General features: G+C 27.7%; 8 protein-coding genes across 8 annotated transcripts; 4 read left to right on the top strand and 4 right to left on the bottom strand.

The window, feature by feature from the left end:
- Positions 1-342: 342 nt before the first annotated feature.
- PNEG_00968 (hypothetical protein) lies at positions 343-4,620 on the top strand (the record flags this gene model as incomplete). Its single annotated transcript, XM_007874690.1, has 17 exons — positions 343-370; positions 417-858; positions 902-1,088; positions 1,137-1,233; positions 1,280-1,668; positions 1,724-1,900; positions 1,950-2,041; positions 2,083-2,333; positions 2,379-2,617; positions 2,659-2,815; positions 2,858-3,162; positions 3,207-3,328; positions 3,370-3,484; positions 3,529-3,640; positions 3,691-3,935; positions 3,978-4,301; positions 4,347-4,620. 17 exons carry the CDS (start codon positions 343-345, stop codon positions 4,578-4,580), a joined length of 3,516 nt encoding a protein of 1,171 aa, XP_007872881.1. The 3' UTR covers positions 4,581-4,620.
- Positions 4,621-6,967: 2,347 nt separating this feature from the next.
- PNEG_00967 (hypothetical protein) lies at positions 6,968-9,179 on the bottom strand. Its single transcript, XM_007874689.1, has 10 exons — positions 9,033-9,179; positions 8,714-8,987; positions 8,344-8,451; positions 8,026-8,292; positions 7,830-7,978; positions 7,641-7,781; positions 7,332-7,584; positions 7,271-7,281; positions 7,100-7,228; positions 6,968-7,058 (listed from the first exon to the last, which is right to left on the bottom strand). Exons 1-10 carry the CDS (start codon positions 9,112-9,114, stop codon positions 7,015-7,017), a joined length of 1,458 nt encoding a protein of 485 aa, XP_007872880.1. The 5' UTR covers positions 9,115-9,179; the 3' UTR covers positions 6,968-7,014.
- Positions 9,180-9,334: 155 nt separating this feature from the next.
- Positions 9,335-11,353, bottom strand: PNEG_00966 (ATP synthase subunit beta, mitochondrial). The gene is made up of 8 exons (XM_007874688.1): positions 11,317-11,353; positions 11,127-11,276; positions 11,002-11,063; positions 10,933-10,949; positions 9,854-10,887; positions 9,740-9,804; positions 9,646-9,696; positions 9,335-9,574 (listed from the first exon to the last, which is right to left on the bottom strand). Exons 2-8 carry the CDS (start codon positions 11,254-11,256, stop codon positions 9,347-9,349), a joined length of 1,587 nt encoding a protein of 528 aa, XP_007872879.1. The 5' UTR covers positions 11,257-11,276; positions 11,317-11,353; the 3' UTR covers positions 9,335-9,346.
- Positions 11,354-11,531: 178 nt separating this feature from the next.
- Positions 11,532-14,492, bottom strand: PNEG_00965 (hypothetical protein; the record flags this gene model as incomplete). Its single annotated transcript, XM_007874687.1, has 16 exons — positions 11,532-11,576; positions 11,617-11,758; positions 11,799-11,880; positions 11,926-12,055; positions 12,096-12,132; positions 12,178-12,200; positions 12,245-12,311; positions 12,359-12,366; positions 12,408-12,474; positions 12,517-12,687; positions 12,731-12,870; positions 12,921-13,315; positions 13,369-13,548; positions 13,875-14,168; positions 14,208-14,414; positions 14,468-14,492. 16 exons carry the CDS (start codon positions 14,490-14,492, stop codon positions 11,532-11,534), a joined length of 2,013 nt encoding a protein of 670 aa, XP_007872878.1.
- A 337-nt stretch (positions 14,493-14,829) lies between these two features.
- On the bottom strand, positions 14,830-18,384 carry PNEG_00964 (hypothetical protein). Its single transcript, XM_007874686.1, has 6 exons — positions 18,036-18,384; positions 17,838-17,985; positions 17,445-17,724; positions 17,283-17,388; positions 17,187-17,228; positions 14,830-17,125 (listed from the first exon to the last, which is right to left on the bottom strand). Exons 1-6 carry the CDS (start codon positions 18,322-18,324, stop codon positions 14,889-14,891), a joined length of 3,102 nt encoding a protein of 1,033 aa, XP_007872877.1. The 5' UTR covers positions 18,325-18,384; the 3' UTR covers positions 14,830-14,888.
- A 433-nt stretch (positions 18,385-18,817) lies between these two features.
- PNEG_00963 (hypothetical protein) lies at positions 18,818-21,409 on the top strand (the record flags this gene model as incomplete). Its single annotated transcript, XM_007874685.1, has 8 exons — positions 18,818-18,969; positions 19,013-19,127; positions 19,171-19,818; positions 19,861-20,061; positions 20,106-20,711; positions 20,771-20,950; positions 20,995-21,096; positions 21,146-21,409. 8 exons carry the CDS (start codon positions 18,818-18,820, stop codon positions 21,407-21,409), a joined length of 2,268 nt encoding a protein of 755 aa, XP_007872876.1.
- A 1,203-nt stretch (positions 21,410-22,612) lies between these two features.
- PNEG_00962 (hypothetical protein) lies at positions 22,613-24,798 on the top strand (the record flags this gene model as incomplete). The annotated part of the gene is made up of 5 exons (XM_007874684.1): positions 22,613-23,528; positions 23,573-23,840; positions 23,890-24,103; positions 24,149-24,271; positions 24,319-24,798. The coding sequence occupies 5 exons, from the start codon at positions 22,613-22,615 to the stop codon at positions 24,796-24,798; spliced, it is 2,001 nt and encodes a 666-aa protein (XP_007872875.1).
- Positions 24,799-25,091: 293 nt separating this feature from the next.
- PNEG_00961 (ribosomal protein S18) lies at positions 25,092-25,705 on the top strand (the record flags this gene model as incomplete). Its single annotated transcript, XM_007874683.1, has 3 exons — positions 25,092-25,209; positions 25,261-25,448; positions 25,490-25,705. The coding sequence occupies 3 exons, from the start codon at positions 25,092-25,094 to the stop codon at positions 25,703-25,705; spliced, it is 522 nt and encodes a 173-aa protein (XP_007872874.1).
- Positions 25,706-25,734: the final 29 nt, after the last annotated feature.

Here is a 25,734-nt window from a genome sequence, read left to right as displayed (position 1 = left end):
ATTAATAGTTAGAAATATTAAATACTTAGTTTCTAATTTTTTTAAAATTTAGTTTGAAGCTTAAAAAGTATTTTTAATCAGTAAAAAAGACTTGAAAGGCAAAATTAATATTATTTTAATCAATAAATCTTATTATAGATTAATATTATATACATATAATTGTTTTTTTAATGATTTTTATCCTTTATTATCTTATAAGTTTTGATAATAAATATAATTAAAAAGATATATGTATTAATCTAATATAAATTATATCTTTAAAAAAAATAAAGGTAGATCTATTGATATAATTTCTTTAATTATTAATTATAAAATTTTCGTATTGAAAAAATTAGTTTAAAAATGGTATCAGCAAAAATAACAGTTACATGTAAATATTGATAGTATTTTATATAAAGATAGCTAATATAAGATAGATAGTGATAATTTTAATCTTTGGTTATCTATTTATCCTAAATTACAAAACCATTTACCTTTAAAGAATATATATTGGAAATGTAGTAATGGAATAGTTAAATATATTGATAATCTTGAAATTAATATAAAGCCATATCATCAAATAAATTCAGAGGGAAAGCCTCATCAGTTACCTGGTCTTTTGGATAGTCCTTATTTAAATATATTTTTGGTAAAATGTGAAGACATTGATGTATATCGTAGTCACATCCGTTCAATGATTCGTTCTTGGTATAACACAGTGACATCAAAAAAGAATCAAGAATGGCTTATAATATATGTCATTTTGCAATTGGATCCATTAGTTGTAAATAAAAATACTAACTCATCAAAATTTTTAAGTATAAAAGCATCAGTATATGATAAAATTAAAGCAGATTTTAATACATCAAAAAGAGATAGGTATGTAATTTTATGCTGTATAATTACATATTTTATGATTCAGATGTGTTCAGCTTCTATTAGGAGAAGTAGATGAAACAGAATCATGGCAAGATTTGATAGTAAAGATGAAAGAAGGAATTCTTTCGAGTTTTAATGCCAGAATAATTCAATATAAAGAAGATATAAAAAAAATGGATTCCCAAAAAACTTTTCCAGGATGGAATTATTGTACTTTTTTTATCTTAAAAGTAATTTAATATTTTATTTCTAAAATTTGAATTAATAAATATATATAGGAAGGACTAGCTCAATCTTATGAACAAATGACATTGATTGAAGATTCGTTAGCTCAATATGATGAATTAGAATCTTTATTTTATCAAACAATAAGAGGTTAATGAGAAAATATAAACAATTAAATATTTATTTGCTAATTTAGACAATCAATTAGCTTGTTTTGAAAACATTGGAGGAGCACATTCAAATGATGACTCAGAGTCTATATTGGATACTTCTAAAAAACCATATCGTATGTTTATATTACAAAATACTATATCTCTTTTCGACTTTAGAATTTATTTATTTGCTCGCCAATGTCAATTGCTTCGGCAATTAGGGGAGTATACTGATATTCTTCAAAGAGGAAGAAATTTTATAACTACAATGGAAGTAATATTACGAAAAAATGAAGAAACATTAGTTCCTTGGTTTATTGAAAGTTGGATCTGGAGTAGTGTTCACAATCTTGTGAATATTACAGAAGAAATATCCAGAGATAAAAGACTTTCCGCACTTAGGGGCGAGCTTTTATTTTTAGCTAGGTTACAGGTACTGTATATTTTTTTTATAATCAATTTTGTTGACAAAAAACAACATTTATTAGCTTGATAAAATTGGTGCAGCATTTGGACATATACCAAACAATCTATTATTTCCTGACAAATTCGTTATGGTTTCTGAAAATGATACAAGAATACATTTAGAAGAAAGCGAACATATCACAAATATGCAACTTATTCGAATGATAGATTCAAAAGAAGAATTTTTAAAAGAATATCAGGTATTTATATATAGAAATATTATTTTTAAAAAAAATATAACAATATTAGACTTTGAATAATTATATATTAATGGAATTTCAACAAGGAGATAAACCAAATTCATTAAAAAGAATTTTGGGTGATATAGCAGCATTTCAACAGTAAGGATGATTATATTTTATCTTGTAGATTGATTTTATAGTTATTTAAAACAATATAAAAAAGCAGCTGATATTTTGAAAAATATACCAGAGTTTTATTCGAAAAATGGCTGGGAAAAAATTGAATGTTCTATGATGCAGACCTATGCTTCTTGCACATTTGAGATTGGAGATATCGAAAAATATATGAAATCGTGTTTGTCATTATTAACATTTGAAAAATATTTATCACAAGATAGAACATTATTTTATATTAAAGAAATAGAAAAATATTCAAAGGTTCTTGGAAATGGTATGCATTTAAGATTTTATAAAGCCATTTTTTAATTTCTTTAAGATATTTTATATCCTTTAGAAAATTATTTCTCTGTTCAATTAGATGAATTTATTAATCAATTCGAAAATAAAGACAGCTATTTTTTTGAATTAATATTGATAAACAAAATTTCTCAAGATATTTCTATACAAAGTGCAGGTGTAAAAATGCATAAAGAAAGTGATAGTCAAGAATTATATTTTATTAAGGAAAATATTGTTATAAAACATGGTAAAAATGTGATTAATTTAATATCAAATGTGAGTTTATACTTCAATATTCAATTATTAATTGGAAAAAGATAACTAGCCTTGGGAATTATATAATAGAAACCATTGAAATAAAAATTGGAAAAATTTGTCTTGTAAAAAATTTCCTATATTCAGGAAAAAAATTCCGTGTAGCTTTATTTCCACGAATAGGCTCTCTTGATGTTAAAGTTATGCTGCCGTCCGATAGTATTATTTCTATTTATATAACATATATACTAAATATTATAGTATTACTTAACAAACAAAGAATATCTATAGAAATAGATCCTGGAAAAAACAATGTTATATCAGGCTATTTAGATATTAAATTTAGTATTCCAAATCTTAAAATTCATACTTCTGAAATAAAAGCATATCTTTTTAATAAAAATAATCATATTTTAGAAGACACTAAACAGTCGGAAGAAGCAGTTCCATATGAATTAGAAAAAATTACTGAAAACAATATACTTCCATTTGGGAATATTAGCTCGAATCAAATATTATCTCTTACAATTCCATATTTTTCCGATAATGAAATTTTGGAAATTAAGGTATGTTAAATATTCGTCTTTTATATATTTTTGATCCATTGAAGGCAAAAATATCAGTAACATATTTTGTATCAACTAATGAATCATATATTTATATATCCAATTTTACCATACTGACTACTTTGCCATTGACTGTTGATGTACAAAATTATTTCAAAAAGCAATGGTGAGGAAGAAATATGATACTTCTTTCTCTTATCTACATAGTATTTTTTCTCAATTTCTTATTTCTTTTAATATTTCATCTTTGCGAATTATTAGTACAAAACTAGAGGAATTAGATGATTTCTTTGTTTCTCCAAGTGAAATTTCAAATAAAACAGTAAATAATAATCTTCTTTTAATTAAACATTAATAAGCTATTAGTTAATTCTTCCTTCTCAGTCAGCATCTTTTATATTTAAGATTGTTAAAAAAAATAATTTTTATTCTGATCAACCTTTAACTTTTAATATAACCTATCATACATTAGAAGAGGGTATATTATTAAGTCTAAAATTTATATTATTTAATTCTAAAAACATTCAGAAATATTTTATATTGCCTCAAATATGTTTTTTCACGAATTAGAAATTAATAATCTATGCAAATATTATTCATATATAATCCATATTTTTAAGAAATTTCAACAATCTAAAATTAATCATGATGAGTATGGCTTAAAACAAATTGTTTTTACAGAAGATCATATTAGTTATTGGGAAGATGAATTAATTCTTATTAATTCTAATGATAGGGACAAAATAATAAAGATAGTGCAGAAAATTATGCATGTAAGATGATAAGATAAGTTTTATATTTTATAACAATTCAAGAGATTCGAAAATTTTTCTGTTGATATGGAATTATTGAATTGTCCTGGGAAAAAGGCTAAAATTCATATTAAAATACCTACTATTCATGTGTTACATTCAGTAGATTTTATAATTAAGTCGGATAAAAATATAAATAATAATATTTATTCAATTCTGAAAATGACAGTTGGTGAGCCTTTATATGCAGAACTTAGAATACAACAAACATTGGGATATAAAATAGACAAAGATTTGCTTGAAAAATCAGAATTTTTTTACGAAATACATATCGACAATAACACGTGGTTATTATCTGGATACAAAAAGGCTGGTTTCTTTGTCAAGGTTTAATTATATAAAATAACATAACTATCCTTAATATTTTCTTAGGATGATTGCTTACAAGTATTTTCTATTGTATTAATACCTTTAAAATCTGGATATATCATGTTACCAACTATTGACATCACAACAGCAGCAACCTCTATTAATTTCGAGGTTGATTATAATTATGATATGAAACATATTCTTGTTTTACCTGCAGAATCATCTGTAACTTTTCATCTTGGGTCACTTCAGCATTCCGAATCCTTAAATACTAAAAATCCTATAAAGTATACCTAACAATATGGTTAAAAGATATAAATAACAAATAAAGATAAGAAGATTCTGTTGATTATATAATTTCTGTGTTTTTTATTTAAATGATTAATTTTTATAAAGATAATACAAAAATTTAAATATATGATTAAATTTTATTAAGGAAATAAAAAAATAATAATTTTTAATGAAAAATAGTTACAAGTAAATTTGTTATCTCTAAATACATCATCTATAGATAATATTTTTGTTTTAATTTTCAAAGTATTATGTACATTTTTTGCTAATTAAAAAATTAAAAATTAGAAATTTTTCAAAAAATAAATATTTCTTTTTGTATAAATCAGATTTCCTTAAAGAACAATACTTATTAGAGAAATTAAAGAAATCGTTCTTAATTTAAGGAAATTAGAGAACAAGTTTTTTCATTACAGAATTGTTATGAGCTATACGTATTTTATATTCATTGAAATAGATTCATCTTTTTTATCTTCTAAGAAAATACTGAATATTAACATGAATCGTTTATAACAATTATTATTTTAATCACTTAAATGTGACAAATAATTTAATATATAAAATGATTTAAACAATATTTTATTAATCAATTAAGATTGTTTTTATGGAATCTCATATTTTGTATATAATAGGCTATAAAATATCTGTTTTTAAAAGAATCAGTAAACTAAAATGCTCAAATACTACTTTTTTGATTCATATAATTTTTTTTATAAATAAATAATTGATTTTTTACTTTTAGCTATATTTTATTGAAATTTTTTTAAAGTTAGATTTAGTTTTTGCTTTTATTTTATAATAATTTGGCATTGTGTATTGAGGAATATATCATTATTAAAAGAAAAAATGGAAATATATATATTAATATAATTCATATATTTTATACAAGAAATCACTTACATATTCTTATGATTTTTGAATTTCTTCTAAAAAACATATTATGTAGTATATAATTCTTTTTTTTTTTTATTTGGAGAATATTATTTTAGTGACTATAAAATTTAATATTATTATAATCAGAAAATTTATTAGTAATTGTAAATTTATTAATACATAGATAATTATAATCAAAATTATGAAAATATTTTTTATAAATATATTAAATATTAAAAAATTTTTATGAATTAAACTATACAATTCTTATTCCCAAGTTTTTTTTTGCAATACTATTATTATAGGATTATATTTATTTATGTTGAATAATCACAATAAAAAAATGTACACTATTAATATTTGTTTTTTTCTAAATCTATGTATTATTATTTTAATGTTTCTCTAATTACTACAAAATAAGTGAACAAAATTAATTATAATATAGTGTATAAAAGAGAAAATTATATAGAAATATTTAATAATTTTATGCTATTTTTTATAGGTGATATTGATTATAAATCTATATTTTTTTCATCTATTTTATTAAATTATCCAGAATGGTTATTTTTTAGTATTTAACAATCATTTATTTCAATATATTTATTGATAAATTTAAATAACCAAAACTAATATAAATATTTTAATTCCTACTAGATACATGAAAATTCCCAGCTTTTTATGAAAGAATACAATATTTCTAAAAAAATCTACTATTTCATTTAAATAGTTACTAGCAGTATATTAAATAAAGCCATAGAAATTTATCTATGGTTGTTTCTTTTATTTATAAGATGTCTATATTTTTTTAATAATGATTGCTTTTTATTTAAATAGGTTTTTTTGAATCAAAATTCAAAAAATGTAAATTATATATATTTTATTTTAACTGTAGACAATTCACAAGAATAAACATATTTCTATGATTAAAAGATAAATTGATATATTTCATTTAGAATTTTTCTAAAAATTTTAATGATAAAAATAAACTAGGTAGATATTAAAAATTAAAAATATCGTGCGACCATAAATAAACATTCAAATGTATATTATTTTAATAGAATATAAATAATATTCCATTGCAGAAAGATTTTAGATTTAATATTAGTAAATGAGATTAAATTACAATTAGAATTTTTAGAAAAAAAACATATATGTATATAAAATCTTTATATAATCAATACATAAAGAATATATCTTTTTAAAAGAAAGTGTTTAAGTATCCTTCAAATTATCAAAAAGGAATTGACAATATATAACCGTTTTTTTTATCACTTTAATTATGGGAATAAGGTATAGTTTATATTACAAAATCAAAAGTTAATACATAAATCATTATATTAAATATGCGTCTTAATAGTATGTACATGAAAATGTTTTAAATATGAATTTTTAAAAACTAATTAAAAAATATTTTAAATTACTAAGAATATTTTATATTGAAACAAAATTATCTTTTTTTTTTTGTAAAGAATATAGAATGAACACATCATCAAAAACATATATAAATCATAGAAAAAAACATATGGTTATGCAATATATATAGAAGAAATTGCTTTAAATGTTTTTATTACATAATTTCTTCTAAAAGACGATCATCAGGATTTAATGCACCTATGAAATTAAATATAATAAGTATTAACTTATTAGCTTACGGAAAAGTTCCATATCGAATTCTCCCGTATCAACATTAATCAACCGTTTTGCTAATTTATCGATAGCAATTACACTCAATACCGTCTGTACATAACCTTCAATTAAATCGTCCAATGATATACCCAGAGCTAATCTTGATCAATTCCCATTTTTAAAAATATATTTCTTACTGTTGAAATCTCTATTTTTTCGATTTAATTATCAGAAAATAAATTATTATATATTACTTACTTTCGATCCATTAAAACCAATCTTTTAGATTCTGTACTAAATGATCCATCTGGCAACTTTACGCTCAAGTTCGTTCCTAACATCTCCCAACTGGTTGTCAAAGGATCATCATCTAATTTTCTTAATAAAGGCTTCCTTGCACGCCTTGCGTAGATTGCTACTGGTTGAAATCCGCCTACATCACCAACAGTTACCATACAACGAAGATCCGAAACAAATGTTTTCCCCTTCTTATCTGGTATATTTCCAATATCTATGGATAAAGACAATTAAAAATAAGACAAAACTGTATATGTTAAATTGACTTACGATATTGCATTCCTTCTCTCGTAACACTACTCCAGCTTGCATTTCCAATTAAACTCTGAACAATAAACTTATCATAACGATGTTCCGTGTGCATAAAATCCTGCAATTCTTTTTGATTTGTAATAATATAGACACCTTGACCTAAAAATTTTCTATTATATTAATTTCTATAATACTGATATAACATACCTGCATTACTATAAGGAACTTTGACTACTGCATGGCCTCCCCAGCTTGAAATTATCAATGGAATTTCGCTTTTTGAGATATTATTTAATGTTTCTGGAGTTCGAATCATTAAGCCTGTTCCTGCCATTTCCGCATTAAATAATTCATAACTTTTTAATCATTTTCAGTCAAAATCCTCCACAAAATAGTAACTTACGCTCTTGCAGCCATCATCTTATTTCTTCCTCCTGCAAGACATGAAATGATATTATTCAACACCAATGTTCGAGTTTTTAATGGAATTCTGTTCCATGGTGCTTTTGTTACATAACGAAAGCATGCACGAATTGAATGCCATACGTTTTCTTTGTCACGAACATACAGAATACCATTTTCCCATTTCACAGGGGGGTTTGGATCACTATCATAAAATTCTGCCATCCATACCGATTCATGTGTAAGATCCGCCATTACTGTAGCATATCTAAGAACATAAATATTTAAAAATATCATTAAAGACTCTCAAAACTATTACCCAGTTGCTTCCATTTCATTTTTGTCATAAATTACTGCTAACCCACCAAGTTCCGGATCAGAATGAGAAAGTGAGCTCTGAAATGCAGTCGATAAAACTGTATGATATCTATATTTCTTCAGTTATGCCTTAAATATAATTATACATGTATAAAATATGCACTAATGCTCAAAAACAAATATTTATGATATATAAATTAGGTATAAATTCCAATCAAAAAATATACTTCCTATAATCCATGATATAAAATAACGTCGTATTTATGTATAAAAAGTATATAAAGTCAAATCCAATTTTTCATATAAAATTCATAAATTAAAAAATTCATAAAATATTTCTTTCTCAATTCAAATAAAACAAAAATGCATACCCTCCGTGTTCATCAATATCAGAAAGTAAAGGCATACTTTTTTGCCCCGATGGACATGAATTCGTTTCTACAATAATCATTTGCCGCTGTCCATGGGCATTTGTCACATTAAATAAATCCGTTCCCGCCCAACGAAAGTGAGATGGTGTATATCTTAGACAATCTCGAAGCTTTGTTTCATTGACAACAGGATTTAAATGACAATATCTTAAAATAATTCGATCATTTCCAAGATTAAAAAAAGATGAAACTAACGGATGAATTTGGGCATTTACTGAATACACATCATTTTTTCATTCTTCTCCCTATACTAACTTACAACATCTCGGATAAAAACATTCCTGAGGCTCAAAATCTCCCGGTTTTTTTAATAACGCGTACCTACAAGGCAACGAATTCATCAATCTCCTTAAAAGAATAAAAACCACATCTAATACTAATTTATATTTTGTTATTTACACTTTTTATACGGCTTAAATAGCCTCTACAGAGCAGCTTTTAAAGATTCGGTTTGAAGTCCATTAAATCTCGTTAAATATTAAGGCGTGTTGCCATGGCAACTTTTTTAATAGCAATAAGGGTTAATTTAAAGATTTATTAAGATAAAAGACAAATATATAACTCTGTATATGCCTAAGCTCCAATTTCTTGCAATATTTTTTTGCCCTTAGCTCTTGCCTCATCAATATCTCCTACCATATAGAAGGCATTTTCGGGTAAATCATCAGCACGACCCTCAATAATTTCTTTAAATGAACGTAAAGTGTCCTTTAAATCAACCAAACGACCCTCTAAACCTGTAAAAACTTCGGCAACAGTAAATGGCTGAGACATAAATCGCTGAAGTTTACGTGCACGTTCCTAAATGAAAAGTAAATAAAAATATAAAATTAAAAAAAAGCTTTTTAAAGCTTGATTAAAATAAAACATACCACAATCAACTTATCGGCTTCAGATAACTCATCCATACCTAAAATTGCAATCTTTTTATATAATTAGAATTGTTATTGAGTATTAAGTTCTTACAATATCTTGAAGTGATTTATAACTCTGGAGAATCAATTGTACTTCAGAAGCAATTCTATAATGTTCTAAAAATAAAAATAAGAGATATATTTGAAACTATGATGAATGATTTACCTTCTCCTACGATACGTGGATTCATCAAACGGGAATTAGAATCTAATGGATCTACAGCTGGATAAATACCCAATTCAGAGATACTTCTGGATAATGTGGTTGTCGCATCCAAATGAGCAAATGTTGTTGCAGGCGCGGGATCTGTTAAATCATCTGCAGGAACATATACGGCCTGAATTGATGTAATTGAACCCTTCTTTGTCGTTGTGATACGTTCTTGCATACCACCCATATCTGTAGAAAGTGTTGGTTGATATCCAACAGCAGATGGAATACGTCCAAGAAGTGCAGAGACTTCCGAACCTGCTTGTGTAAATCGGAAAATGTTATCAACAAAAAGCAAAACATCTTGTCCTTCTTCATCACGGAAATATTCTGCCACTGTCAAGCCAGTCAATGCAACACGTGCGCGTGCTCCTGGTGGCTCATTCATCTGTCCGAAAACCAATGCAGCTTTAGACTCTCCATCTAATTTAATTACGCCCGTTTGAATCATTTCATGATATAAATCATTTCCCTCACGAGTACGCTCACCTACCCCTACAAATACAGAATAACCACCATACGCTTTAGCGATATTATTAATCAATTCTTGAATAAAAACTGTTTTTCCGACACCAGCACCACCAAATAAACCTATTTTTCCTCCACGTGCATATGGCGCAAGCAAATCAACTACTTTAATACCAGTCACAAGAAGTGATGGTGTTGTTTCTTGATCAGAAAATGTAGGAGGCTCAGTATGAATCGGATTATATTTAACTGCTTTAATAGGGCCTCGTTCATCAATTGGTTCTCCAATAACATTCATAATTCTTCCAAGTGTACCTGGACCTACTGGAACTTTGATAGGTCCACCTGTTGCTTTAGCTTTTTGACCACGAACAAGACCTTCTGTTCCATCCATAGCAATAGTTCGCACTGTACGCTCACCCAAGTGCTGCGAAACCTCAAGAACAAGACGTTTTCCATCAGGAAGATCCAAATGCAATGCATCCAAGACCTTAGGGAGTTCCTCTGTATCAAATTGAACGCTGAAATTATCAATGAATTGTTTTTATAAGAAAAAAAAATTTTACTCTACAACAGCTCCAATCTATTAAATAAAAAAGTCATAAACAATGTTATATATATAATAGAAGACCTACCACTGCTTTTACCCTTCCAACTGGCAAATTTTGTGCTGTCGTATCCGTTGTTATGAATCGAGCTTTTCATATCAATATTTTACCCAAAAAGAACGCAAAAAAATGCAAAAAAAAACAATATATACCATTCAAAAATGATAAACATTCTATTTTCTGCGCCTTTAATTGAATTAGTTGCCTAATATTCTCATTTTTTATTCTTAAAGCTAAAAATCTTCTATGAAAAAAAGGCCTAATTTTACGTGCAAAAAACATAATTTAGATAGAAATAGGTTCTAAAGGTATCAGAGACACTCACAAATATTATAGAAATACTGATAAGAAACTCTTTCTACAAATATTTTCCTTTAAATCAAATATAATTCAAGCTTATGCTAGGTATTCGGCCTTGCAAAGAATCTTGACATTAAAAAAATATATAAGAAAACTACCCAAAAAAAAATAAATCAAAGTTAAAGAAATACTATCAATAAAGTTATTTATAAATTAAAATAATTGTTCTAAAAGATTTTATATATATATTAATTGATTTATATTAATGCCATTACAATAGCAGTTCGTGTAGGAATATAACACTGATAAGATAAATAAAAAATAATTAAAATTAGAGTATACTTTTATAGAATTCTTCCTGTTGTTCCATGGAAAATCATTCGTTTTATAGTGAACAGTTTGATTAATATGTTTTACACCACCAAATTCTTTAGTATCAGTATATAAAATAATATGATAGGTTCCAGCGACATCTACACCTATGCTATTTTTATTAGAAGAGGAAAAAAAGAAAACAAATATACAGGTAATCAGGAAAACTTTTGTATGGATGAAAATTGAATATAAATAAAAGACCAGCTCTTTCGTATACAATAACTTTATCATCTAAAAAGAATTTAGTGAAAAAAAAAAATTAAAAATAGTATATACATTCATTTTTTAAAGAAATATATGCCTGAGGTGAATTAAGCCATCGATATTTTTCCTCTAAATGCTGCAATGCTCTATCAAACTCATTTAAACATTTATAACGTAATAAATCATCATCGACAAGATGCCACTAATAATGTGAACCAATTCACTCAAAATAAACCTCTTACTTGTCTCCTTGCATAATGAAAACTATTATTGTTACCTCTAGTATAAAATTAATTGAATTAAATAATCAAAAAAAATCATTACGCTCGAGGGAAATCTAGCCATTCCTTAATTAAAGTTAGTAAGTTTAAATTTTTTAAAAATAGGTTACAGGATGACCAAACTCATTTCCTTCGAAACATAAATATCCTTCACCGCCCAAACTATGCGTAATCAATCTACAACACAATTAAAAAATACAAACAAAACCATCTATATATTTGACCTTATCATCTAATTTAAATGTTAATAAAATTCTAAAGAAAAAAAAATACTTTATGTAATGAAATCCCGCGTTCAATAATAGGTGTCATTTCACAAAGATGACTCATATGAGTATACCTAATGAATTAGAAAAATTGTTTATATATATAATAAATTTACATTTCTTTGTCCATCAACCAAAATGCTAATGTTTTATCGCCTACAAGTGATTGATCATGAGATTCTGCATATGAAATAGATTTTTCCATATATCTTCGGTTTGTTAGTGTATAACATATATTGCCCATATCCCAATCTTCGTCTTTTTTATTTTTTAAAAGATCGATCCACCTTACTTGATAAGCAACATCCTTTTAAATATAAGTTTCCTCACATATCAGGTAAAGCCATTGCTAAACGATAATCAAAACCAATGCCCCCCATAGACATAGGTATACATAGTCCGGGCATACCGGAAACATCTTCAGCAATTGTAATACATGATGGATAAAATCTATGAAGAATTTCGTTTGCCTTAGTCAAGTATTAAAACAGATTATTAATATAGAAAAAAAGAGGTTTACCAAAATTAAATATACAATTCCTTCATCATCAGCATCAGGACCAAAATATTCATCATAATTTCCAGAAAAGCTAACACCAATTCCATGATGGGTATACATTATGCTTGTTACACCGTCGAATCTAAATCCATCAAAACAAAACTCTTCCATATAAAAACGTAAATTTGAAAGCAGAAAACGTAACACCTCATAGTTTCCATAATTAAAAAGTCTACTATCCCATAACTCATGAATGCCTTTTTTACCCCCATGAAAATACAAATGATCAGTCCCATCGAACATATTAATTCCATCTTCAACATTTTTACAAGCATGTGAATGAACAATGTCAAGCAAAACTGTAATACCCATACCATGGGCCGCATCAATTAATTCTTTTAACTCTTCTGGAGTTCCTAGAAAGTATGAAAAACAAAAATTTTTATCTTATAAAATATAATTATTATACCATAACGACTTGAAACACTGAAAAAATTAGTAACTTGATAGCCAAAAGAAGCATAATATGGATGTTCCATGATAGCCATAAGTTGCAGTGTATTATAACCAAGGTAACGAATACGTGGTAAAACATTTTGTATGAATTCAGAATATGTTCCTATACGACTTTCGTTTGTGCTAATACCAACTAAACAGAGTTAGCAAAAAAGTAATAGAAACACAATCACTAAACAATGTAAGTAGCGTTTTCAAATAACATAAAAATGATAGAATGACTAAGCACATGACAAAAATTCATCCAGAGTGTTTAAATATTACCATTTAAAACATAAATGGTTTTATTTGAAAAATTATTAATATTAAAAATTATTAAAAATAGATTAAAGTATTCAAATACTTAAAATATCATTCCATTGTCATAAGAATTTTTCCTATGACATTAGAAAGCATTCAAATTACAATATAATTTACAGTTGCATGATCGCTACATCATTGTGACAACTTGAAACCTACTATGAACTTCATAAATCCGCAGTGCATTCGGAGGAGGTGGCCGACTATTACGAAATATATAAGGAGATGGGTTCCAAAAAATCCCATCATAAATTGAACTTACTGAAAGATCTTGTGTTGCCCGTCTAATCCAAGCAGGAATTCTATATATTCTTTCACCTTTTGTTGTTATCATAAATATTTTTACACGAGATCCGTGAAGAATTGCAGCCTTTCCATCTACTGCTGGTACAATTATTTCAAAAACACCGTATGAATTCTTCGACATAGGATGTAGTTGCGTATCCCACGAATCTGCACATCAGCTGAAATATTGCGCATAAAAACACTCACTGAAATCTCCAACAAGACTCGCAAAAATTGCATTTGGAGCCCATTCACGGTATATAATATCCCCATTAGGTTGTACATTTAATCCCATTCGTTCATAACTTCTTGTAAACATGTCTAACCCTTCAGATTCTTCAAAATGTCTAAGAAACTTCTGAGATATATCATATCTTCGGCGTAAAATGCTTTCATATGGCTTTAAATAAGGATCTATAAAAATAAAAGTTAGAAAAACTAAATTTATTAAAAAAAATAAAATTTACCAATATGTAGGATTTCAAGAGCCATGTCAAACCAAAACCCTCCAAAATAGTAATCCTTTTTTAATTATGCATATTTACCTATTTTTATTGTATTTTTATTAATAGTTAAAATATCTTGACGTCAAAAATCCGTATATCAAATGCCCTAACTCCTGAATACAACCCTAAAGAATCTTATTTGCAGACGCAATTATCAAAGGAAAATAAGACCATATTCTTATCATCCTCTATCACTAATCAATATCCTAAGATGTTCGTGCTTTATGAACAAAAGAAAAAATAACCTTTTTTAACACTAAATATGTCAGTTAATCAGGAAATTAAAATGTGTATATGAACTTTAAACTGTTTTTAGAGTAGCCAATAAAATTTAATTTGAAATAAATAAAAGATAAAATAAAGATAATAAAACAAATAATTGTCATGTATTTACTTTTTGAAGATAATTATTCATGAATTGAAAAAAAGAAAATTTACTCGAATCGGCACCATATTCATAGATAAATCTCGATGCGAGAAAAGATCCAAAAGTTGCTTTAATATAAGGTTCAGGGACATGCTCCAAAATGGTATCTAATCCTTGTTTTTCTAAAAGGACAGGAGGCAACGCTTCTTTTAAAACTACTTTGCGTAATGGAACATTATTCCATAGATCTGATTGTTGAATCTCTTCATCAAGACTTGTAATGGCGCTACTAAGATCATCTGATAAAATTGAGCGCAATTTACCACTTCTTTTATTCTCTCTCCATATAGCTTCAAATTCGAGCTGCGCATTATTTTGAATAATTTCTTGCACTTGTTTTACATAATCTTCATAAAATTGAGGGACTTTTCCCTCCCTAATACACATATTTTGAATAAAATCGTCATCTGAAAATGCTAAAGATGCAAATACTTCTAAAGAACTTGATGTTACTCCACCCTTATTTGCAGACGCATCTTTATATAAAATGCATCCTGCTTCTTCCAATTTAACCTTAGCATCTTGTGTAATAAAAAGATTAGCTCCCTCTACAATATAAGGTATAGTACATTTCCCATTATGAATCATTTGAGAAACATTACTAAGATTAATTGCCTCTGGCCGACCACCACATGGAACTAAAAGATCGGCATGAAATCTAAGATGTGCAGTATCTCTAAATTGAGTACCATTTTTTACAATTTCACCCGAAGGTAATATTAAATCTTCGTCATCTATTAAAACAATATAGCCAGAAGGACTTAATTTTGATTTATCAAAAAAAGAAATCATTTTACGCTCTTTTGCAAGTCGAATTAGTTCAGGACGATAAATTCCTTCAGGATCGTATATAACACCACTTCCGTCAATAATACAAACATATTTTTCTTTAGAAAGAAGAATTTCGTTTGATCCAAGATCACCATCGGGTCCTCCCGTTTGAATTTTCGTAACTGTTTCTTCATTCAAGCCCAATTTTCCATATATTCCCAAAACATATTGTCGAATGGATAAAGACGTCATACCATAAACATCATGTGGAATTCCACCAAGACGTGCTGTTTTTCCTGTAAAAAAAGATTTCCACCATGGCGCACCTCTCATTCGAGCATGTTCTGTAGCCCAATCAACCAAATTTGCAGTATTTTCGTCTGGACCACAAAATAAAATTTCTTTATGGGAATAAAGATCAACAAGTTTATCCTTAATTCCTGGCGTTTTCCCTTCTAAAAGTAAATCAATAATTGAGTCAATATACTTTTGAAAGCCAACAACAGCTTTATCTTGATGTTCCATATCAAGAAGAATTACACCTTTTGCTCCGCCCTCAGGAATATCTTTGTTTTTTCTCTGTTGTGTATTTGCAAGATTATAGTTTTCATCAAAAAGACTCCGAGCATTAATAGAATATGTTTCTTTGTTCCTACTTTTAACAATTCGAATACCACCTCTTGCTACATCTTTAAAACGTAAATGAAATCCCCTAAATTCAGACCCAATAACCAAAAACATCCCAAACAATTTCTGTGGATATTCAATCTCTGGAAGGAAATCGGGATTTAATCGAAAACTGATGGCAACTTTTGTTACTTGATAAAAATTTGTTTTTAAAACATGTGAGTTAAAAAGATGGAATGCTTCCATTACCATATATTCATGACTACTACTTGTTTGCCGTCTAACTTCATCAAGAATTTCTTTTTCACTTAGAATTCTGCTAACTTGAATTCGTTGATATGATAAACTAGGCCTAAGTTCTTCAACTGTTTTATGAGATGAAATATAATGCACAGTAGCAAAAGAGACGTAAAAAAGTTTAATTAATTCTGGATATGCCTGAATAATTTCAAAGATATAATCCCTAGTGAATGTTTCTTGTCGAAGTCGACGTTTTAACTTTGCCAATACTTCTGAATGAATAGGGTTGGTCAAATCCAAAATAGAACTTAGTGATGAATATTCTGTACCAAGTCGATTAAGGAAATGTCCAATGAAAACAAAAACGCAATGTGCATAAATTGCTTCTTGCAAAGATAACCTTCCTGAAGCAAAATAAGCCTGAAATCTATTTTCCGGGATACAATAAAGTAATGATGCCTCTTTCACAATCTGGTGAATACTATGTTCAATAGGAGGATATTGCGTCAGTTTTTCTAACACTGGGACTAAATAAATACAAATAACTGTAACTCCTACATTAAAATATCATTAGAATATAAATATGTACGCAAATATAATGCTTGTTAATCTTACCATTTGAAAATTGTTCAACATATTTTCGAGTTGATGTAAGTCCTATCAAATATATTAAAATTTTTGTTATTTAGTAAAAAAATGTTTATAATAAACCATAATAATGATATAAATTTGAAAGAGCAGAAAAATAAGATCTTGCACTTCCTTGTTTATACCCAATAACAATACGGCGCTCACGTGTCCCACTAATTTCATACATCTATTCATAATGTTTAGAAAAATATATCAGGTCTTAAAATAAAATCTATCAAATACCTCAATTACAGGGCCTGTTCTATTTAAAACTGATTTAACGACGCTTTGATAAATATTAAATGTACGTTGCGTTGCTTTTTCAAGAAATGTCTTATCTGAGACTATTCGCAAATCTGACATTTCTTCTTTACTTGGTGTAGGATTCACAAAATTACATTTTGTAACAAAATATGAACACAATTGCTGTTTGGTAGACGGATTAATTAAACTCGATGAACGAAACGTCTCTAAGCGATACGCTTTTGTTGCATTGCTATTATTAAGATAAAGTTCTTCAATTCTAAAATAATAAAAGTTAGCACTTAAAAGAAATAAAATTTTATAAATATTTTTTCAAATACTATCCAGAAATATTCAAATAATACTCAATAACACATATACAAATCTAAATACCTTTTTTCGTATAAAGGACCCTTGAAATTCGTTTCACCCGGAACACTTGTATCAATATAAACTGCATGATCATCTGCCTCTCGTTCAAGACGAATATCAAATTCTCTAGAATGTCGAGTATACGCCATAATTTTTGCACTATAAAGTGCTATAAAAATTATGTAAGTCTAATAATTAAAACATATAATTTCGACCTACCCAAAATATGATTTGCAATAGTATTGACACTTTCATTTTGAAAATACATATCATCAATTCCAAGATTCTGATAAAACCAAATTGTTTCATTCCGAACAAGGTTTTTAGGAATAAACCCTTGTTCTTCAAGATGTGCTGATACTAAATTCATTTGTTCATTTTTCCCTTCAAAATGAGTTTCTGAATATCCTGATGTATTGTCTGAAAGACGATGATCTTGTGGAGTAATTTCCATTCTTAAATGAACTGGGATATGTTCTTTAGGAACCGTAAGGGATTGATAATTCATTTATAAGGATTAAAATTTTTAACTCAAATAAAATGTAATGTAAATCCAATGCCTGAAAAAACTATATACGTTAGCCAATCGAAACATAATGTCTTCTTGATATTGAAATATACGTTAGATTTTACTGGAGTTTCCTGTAGGGCTAGGGTTATATAAACTTGAGATTGAGAATACCCATACTCATTTATTTTTGCTTTAATATTCAACTTATCCATTCTATATATATTTATATTTGTACAGAATTATATATTATTTCATAGATAATAAATTGTGTGTATTAATTATATTGCAAATATTATAAATATTGGCTATTTGACCCATATATTGTCTATATAATTGAATTAATTGGGTTGTATACGGTTTTGAAGCAAAGTATACGTACTAGATTATATGTTTATATTTTATGGCTTGTAGTATGTTTTAATATCTTTTTATTGTGTTACTGTCTATATTGTTTGTTTTCTTGTTTATTTGCCCCTCGTTTTCTCTAGAAATGAATCTTTCTTGTATAGAAACAGTAGATGAGGTGGAAGAATACCTTAGGGATATTTCAGAGGAATGTTCGAATATTGATCAGCGTATGCATGACTTGAGCCTTTGTTCTAATGATTTAGATATATTATTTGCTCAGTTGAATATTTTGAAGTATGTTTTTTCTCAAATATTTTTAAAAACTGAGACTTTATAGATTTGACCTTGAAATAGTTCATGTAGATATAAAAGATTTTCTAGAGATATTAGGTGAAGTTGCAATAAGGATTCGTGAAATTTCGAAAAATATACGAGAAAAGAAGATACAACAGGTTTTTTTTTGAGTTTCTATAGTAGACTTATTAAGCAGATAAGATTCGGCTTGAATCGTCTATTAAATATATTAAAGATGTTAAAATGCTTAAAGAATGGATACAGAATCTTTACTATGCAATAGATCAGTGCAATTGGGATGTAGCAGCTAAATATGTGTCTGAAATTCGTGGAATTGAAGCTCAAGTAATAGAAGGAAAGTTTGCAGCAACAGTAATACCTACAGAAAATATACCGATGGAACCTAAAGTGGCATTGCAAGATGCATGTGATGCATTAAATACTATTTGTTTGAAAGGATTTCATCAAGCAGCAGAAATTAAAGACGAAAAAGCGATGACACGCTTTTTTCGTCTTTTTCCTATAATTGGAAAATCCAAAGAGGGTCTGAATGTATATTCTGAGTTTATTTCGAATATGGTTATTCAGAACAAGCACAAATTGATGTCAGCAATGGGTATTTTAGACGAAAAATCAATTGATACAAAAATATCTATGAGTTATGCGTTAATTATGCAAGATATGTTTGAATATGTTGCAAATATTATGAACCACCATCTACCAGTAATTAAGAAACATTATAATTGTGAAGATACACTGTTTGTGATAGAAAAAATACACGAGAAATGTATTGAGCAATGTAGTATAATAATAGATAGTTTTTGGGAGGAAAGACAAGTGGAGAAAAAGGCAATTTTTAAATTTCTACTTTTTTTATTAACTAAGGTATAGTTATCTTTCATTCAAATGTATTCATTTGAGTTTTTAATTAAATCTTTTTCTTCTACTTTATTTCAAGAACCTAATTCATCTTTGCTTTCTCAGGAAAATAAAGCAATTGATATTAAAAATATTGATCTTTTGGTAGAAGAAATTTCAAGTATACTTAATCATTGGTCTTTATATCATAGATTTATTTCAGTTAAGTGTATGGTAAGATTTTTTATATTTTTATAAATATCGAGTATCATGAGTAGGAACAAAAGCAAAATAAACTAGAAGAAATCGCAATTAAGCCAGATAGTATGATTTTGGCTACACTTAAGATGCCATGTTATACAAGGCTTTGTTCTATTTATGAGCGTATGGAACTATTTTTCATGCGTCATTCTGTAGAAAAAGCGTTTCAATTGGATGAGCAAGATACTATGTCAAAACCTCTTATGTCATCATTTGTTGATGACATTATGTATATTTTGAAAAAAATAGTTCAAAGGGTTTTAAATACGGGAAATCTTGTTCTTCTACAAGATGTATTAACTGGGGTTAAAAGAATTATGGAAATGGATTATACAGGAATTATTCAAAGGAGAATAATAGTATTTCAGGGAAAATTGAATAATCAGGCATTCTCAAAAAATCAAAATTATAAAAATTTAAAGATTGATAATGATTTTATTTCATTTATTATTTTACTTAATAATTTAGATATATCTCGGAATTATATTGAAAGAATTGTTTCTGAAAGCATTAACAAAGATGCAATAAAGAAGAAATTTCCATTTGAAAGTGATTTAATAATTATATTTCAACCGATTCAGGCTTTACTTTTATTACAAGATCGACTTAATGAGCTTTTAAAAGTAAGTCTTTTCTAATAAATAAAAAATTTATAAGAACATCTTTTAATGACAATGAATAGGATGGTTTAAATACTCTGTTTTTAGTTTATATCAAAATCCGATTAAAAAAAATATTAACTGATTATTTTAATAAATCTACTTATATAATCAATAATACTATTTTTAATGATCTAGAAAAGAAACAGCCAATTCAACTGCATTTTTCCCAAGGTTGGAATCTTATTATGACTAATTTCAAAGTAATTAAATATATGCTTTTTAATCTTATTTTGAGAATTAATAGCATCAATTAACCCATGAAAATATGAATTATCTTGTAAAAATGTCCTCAAATCTTATAGCAAACTGGTTGGAAAAAGCAATTTTAAATATAAAAATGAATGAAGTAAATCATGCTTATTAATGTTTTTTTTTTTTTTTAATTTTTATTTTAGTTGGGAGCTATTCGTCTCGATAAAGATATTTCTTTTATTTCTTCACATATTATATCTTATGGTTCATATCAATCTCATGAATCGTTTGCAAAGGTTTATGAAATGATTCGTATATTAAATTGGGATTTCGTCCAGGATCCATTATCTTCCGATTTATTAGAAACATTGCGATTCTTATCGATTTATGATGTTGAAATGCTATTAAAACGTTGCAAATCTCCAATATCCAATTCAGCCACCCGTCCTCTTTTTGATTCATTGTGAATGTGATGTTTTTTTTTGCGTAAACTATCAAATCCTTTAATATTATTCTTATAAATATCGGGAAAATCATGTTTTTGTTTATTACCCAAAGAATTGTCAAAATAATGGATGTTAAAGTAACGGCAAAAAAACCCATCATAACAAGAATCATAGGCTGACCACTGATTTCTAGACATTTTTTCGAATAAGAAACACATTCCTTCCGTGACATTGAGTTTTCGAGCAAATAAATACCAAGTCGAAAACAAAAAAAGATAATAATCTTTTATTATGATTTCTTAACAAGTAAATATAATATGATCAGATCAAAAAATTTCTAAAGAACTTTTTCACCAGAAAGATATTTAAAAACCTTATTAAAAAAGTGATAAATGATTTAATTATGTTTATAAATAAAAGAAAAATATGTTTTTTTTTCTTTAAAAACAGATTGATCGATAGATAGTATCAAGGAAATCATCTATGGATAAAAGAAATAATAAGTTTACAAATATTAATAAATCTTTATAATTAACTATATATATAGATCTATCTATCTAATTTCACATATTTGATCTTTATAAATTTATCTATTTATAACACTATTAAATAAACATACAATATTAAGATAAATTTATACTAAATTCCTTTTTGTTTTCATATTTTAAAGCTGTATTTCATATATTTTCATTAAATCTTCAATATAACCTTTTTTAATTTATCATTTTAAAGTCTTATTCTTAATCTAGAGTTTCCATGGCAACCTCATAAAGTATAAGCGCGTTATACTAAGTAAACACTTTAATTTCTAGATTCTTTTATTTTAATATATATTAGTTCTTTTTTAAATACTCATTTCTATTTATTATTGTTTCTTTCCTATTTTTTCTATTCAATATTCAAATCCCTAATCTTGATTAACTATCGATTACAATCGATTATATAAAATAATTTCAGTAAGTAATTTATTTTTTGGGAATACCAACTTAAAAGACACATTTTGTAGAATAAAAAGCGTGAAAAAAACGCGCGTTTAATGCAGAATAGACGTGCTTTTTCTTTTAATACCGTATTTTTTATACGGTAGTATTCAACGCTGGATCGGTTTTCCTTTTGTTAATTGTTTGACGTGTTGGAAGAGCTTTATTAAGAAGATTCATAAATATATAGCTTATATTTCAGATAATTATCACATCTAGTTGAGTTTTATTTATTATATGCGTTATGTATGCGTCAGAACAGACACGAAAACGACCAAGTCTTGGGCGATCATCGAATCGCTTAGGATCGACGTTTAGAGTCCCATTTCTACGTACTCGAAAACATATAGAAACAGATGGAGAGGTGGAAAGGTCTACAGTTGTTTCCCATTCAGTTAAAACACCATTAGCAACAGAATCAACGGAATTAAATCTTCAATTCGGACGATCACCGTTAAAACGAAGTGAAAGAGTTTTAATTGATTCAACATTTGTATCGCCAATTGCAAAGCGGAACGCAAGATTTGTATCGTCAGTGACTACACCAAAGCATCTTACAAATTCTATATTGAATCATTCAAAAGGGTTTGAATTGACTACACCGAATCCGACGAATAAATTAAGGAAACATGTTTCAGTAGAGAATTTTATAGCGCCAATTCTTAAGGAATCCCCTTTTATATCGAATAAACAATCTTCTGCATTTTATTCAGCTTTTTTTTCTAACGGAAAACAGCCTCATCCACTTTCTCATACAGAAATGGCAGAAGAAATACCAGGAATAAAGGGAGGAATGTCAATTTCTACACGGCAAACGTTTTGTACGCCTCAGGACTATCGATTGGTCAAACCTCTTCAGACAGTATTTATGTCAACTGGACTTTTATCGAAACGAAATCGACCTCATTCGGGTACATCAATTCTTCCACCGGAAACACCCTGTAAACGATCTGTTACGTTTGATGTTTTACAAACTCCAGTAACACCTGTAGCAGGACCTACAGATACGTCTTTTTCATCACAAGAAGAAAGCTTTGAAGGCATTGATTTGAGTTTTTTATATAATAGTAGTAGTTCAGAATTTGATTGTCCATTAACACCAACAAAGGGTATATTTCTTGATAGTGAACGCTTTGGGAAGCGCTGGAAAATTGATTCGAGTAAGCTTTTTTATTTTAACAATTATGTTTAATTTTTGGTTTAGATCCAACTGATCTTTCTTTTTTTCATCTTTCTAAGGTTCCTGAGCATGGTATATTGTCAGATACTCAAAGTTTGACGATTCCATCCAATTGTATGAGTTTAAAAAAATTGGATCCACCTTCTCCTAGTTTATTAACATCTCGTTTTCGTAATGTTGAACTTGTGGGTTCGGGCGAGTTTTCTCAGGTTTATGAAGTGCAAGAACGAGATGGTTCTTCTAAATTTGCTGTAAAGAAAACTAAGTTTGCATATTCCGGTCTAAAGGAACGGTCTGACTTTTTTTATTCTTTTTCTAATTTTGTTAAATATGATTTTTAGACATCGACGGCTTGAAGAAGTAAATATTTTGAGAAAATTGGGAACTCATGAGCATATTGTAAAATTATTAGATTCTTGGGAACAATCCCGATATTTATATATTCAAATGGAGTTATGTGATAATGGAAGTTTAGATATATTCTTACAAGAATATGGAAGATTAGCAAAACTTGATGAATTTCGTGTTTGGAAAGTAATGACTGAGCTGTTATTGGTTTTTCTACATCGTTTTACGTATATGTATTAACATTTAGTTTAGGGTCTTTCACATATCCATGATAGTGGATATATTCATTTGGACCTAAAACCTGCTAATATATTTATATCATTTGAAGGAATTTTAAAAATTGGCGATTTTGGAATGGCATCTGAATGGCCAGTGGTAATTGGTCTTTGCTTTTTTTTATTTAATTTGACATGCTTTTTTAGCCAGAAGGGACTGAGCGCGAGGGTGATCGAGAATATATTGCACCTGAAGTTTTATCATCACAACAGTATGATAAACCAGCCGATATATTTTCATTGGGACTAGTTATTCTTGAAGTAGCAGCTAATATTGTCCTACCACAAAATGGAGTATCTTGGCAAAAGCTTCGTTCTGGTGACTTTTCAGATGCACCTTGTTTATCTTCTAAAATATATTCTATCGTACAAAAAGACATATCAGTACCACAAGAGCAATCTGAACATCGCTATATTGGTCAAGGAGGTTTGGATCGTATTGTTAAACAAATGTTAGCTCCTAAACCTTCGGATCGACCGACGGCAAAACAAATTTTGGAAACAGAAGAAGTAACTTGGGTAAATAAAGTTAGAAAGGCAGGTGCAATCATATATGAAGGAGATTATGGTCCTATAATTTATTCAACAAATGATGATAAAAATCAAAATTGGCATCCTGTCACTTAGTTTTCTTGTTTTTTTTTCATATTTATGTACTTTTCATCGATTTATTCATTTTTTCACTATGTTTTCAAGTATTTCTAGTAATATTATATTTTAGAGGTATCTGCAATATACTATGTTTATCTGTTAGACTTTTTTTTATTACGTCGGTAACATTCAGCGATTCAAATAATAATGGTGTGTTTTTTAAATTCTAATAAATTACGGAAGTGGTTCGGCGTATTTATGTCTCCTTTATGTTCCAAAAGAAAATTTGTTTATTGTAATGCTTTTTTCTCAGGTCTTTTATTTTTAAAATGCTTGAATTTGTATTAATCTCTATAGATTTAAAAGATCCAAAAATTTTGGAACAAAATGCACCAAATGAAAAAAGAACATTGGATACACAATTGCATGATTCAAATGACCCAAACGGTATGTTTTTCTTGGAGAATGTCTGCTTTATAATTTGTTTATGCTAAATAGTTAAAGTGCCTACTAAAACAGGATTATTAAAGATTCCGAAGACTTTTTACACTCCATTTAAAGATTCTCAATTATACTCTCCATATGATCTTTCATTTGAAAAGAATTTAGCATATCGCTATTCCCTTAATAATGTTAAAGAAGATACATGGAAACGGCTCTGTATCAGTCCTCTTAAACAATATAAAGTATTTATTATATATGTGCATTTATTATTTAACAGGTTTAGAGTTTTAATGTTTTATCGGAGTTTATTACAGAAATGGGGAGAATTCTACCAAGAGATGAAACGGGATGTAGTGCAAAACATCAACGACAACTTGCTAAAGCAATTCGTCGATGCCGTGGAATTGGTCTTTTATCAACTACTCAAAGGCATCCAACTTATTTAGAGAGTAAAAGAAAGTATTATATGAACAAAAAAGGAGCCATAGAAGAAGCGTAATAGGAATTGTGTTATGAAAAAATATCAAC

Source organism: Pneumocystis murina, assembly GCF_000349005.2.
Source record: "Pneumocystis murina B123 chromosome Unknown supercont1.3, whole genome shotgun sequence".
Taxonomy (NCBI): domain Eukaryota; kingdom Fungi; phylum Ascomycota; class Pneumocystomycetes; order Pneumocystales; family Pneumocystaceae; genus Pneumocystis; species Pneumocystis murina.
The sequence above is the reverse complement of the archived record's forward strand: the minus strand, read 5'-3'. Positions and strand labels throughout refer to the sequence as shown.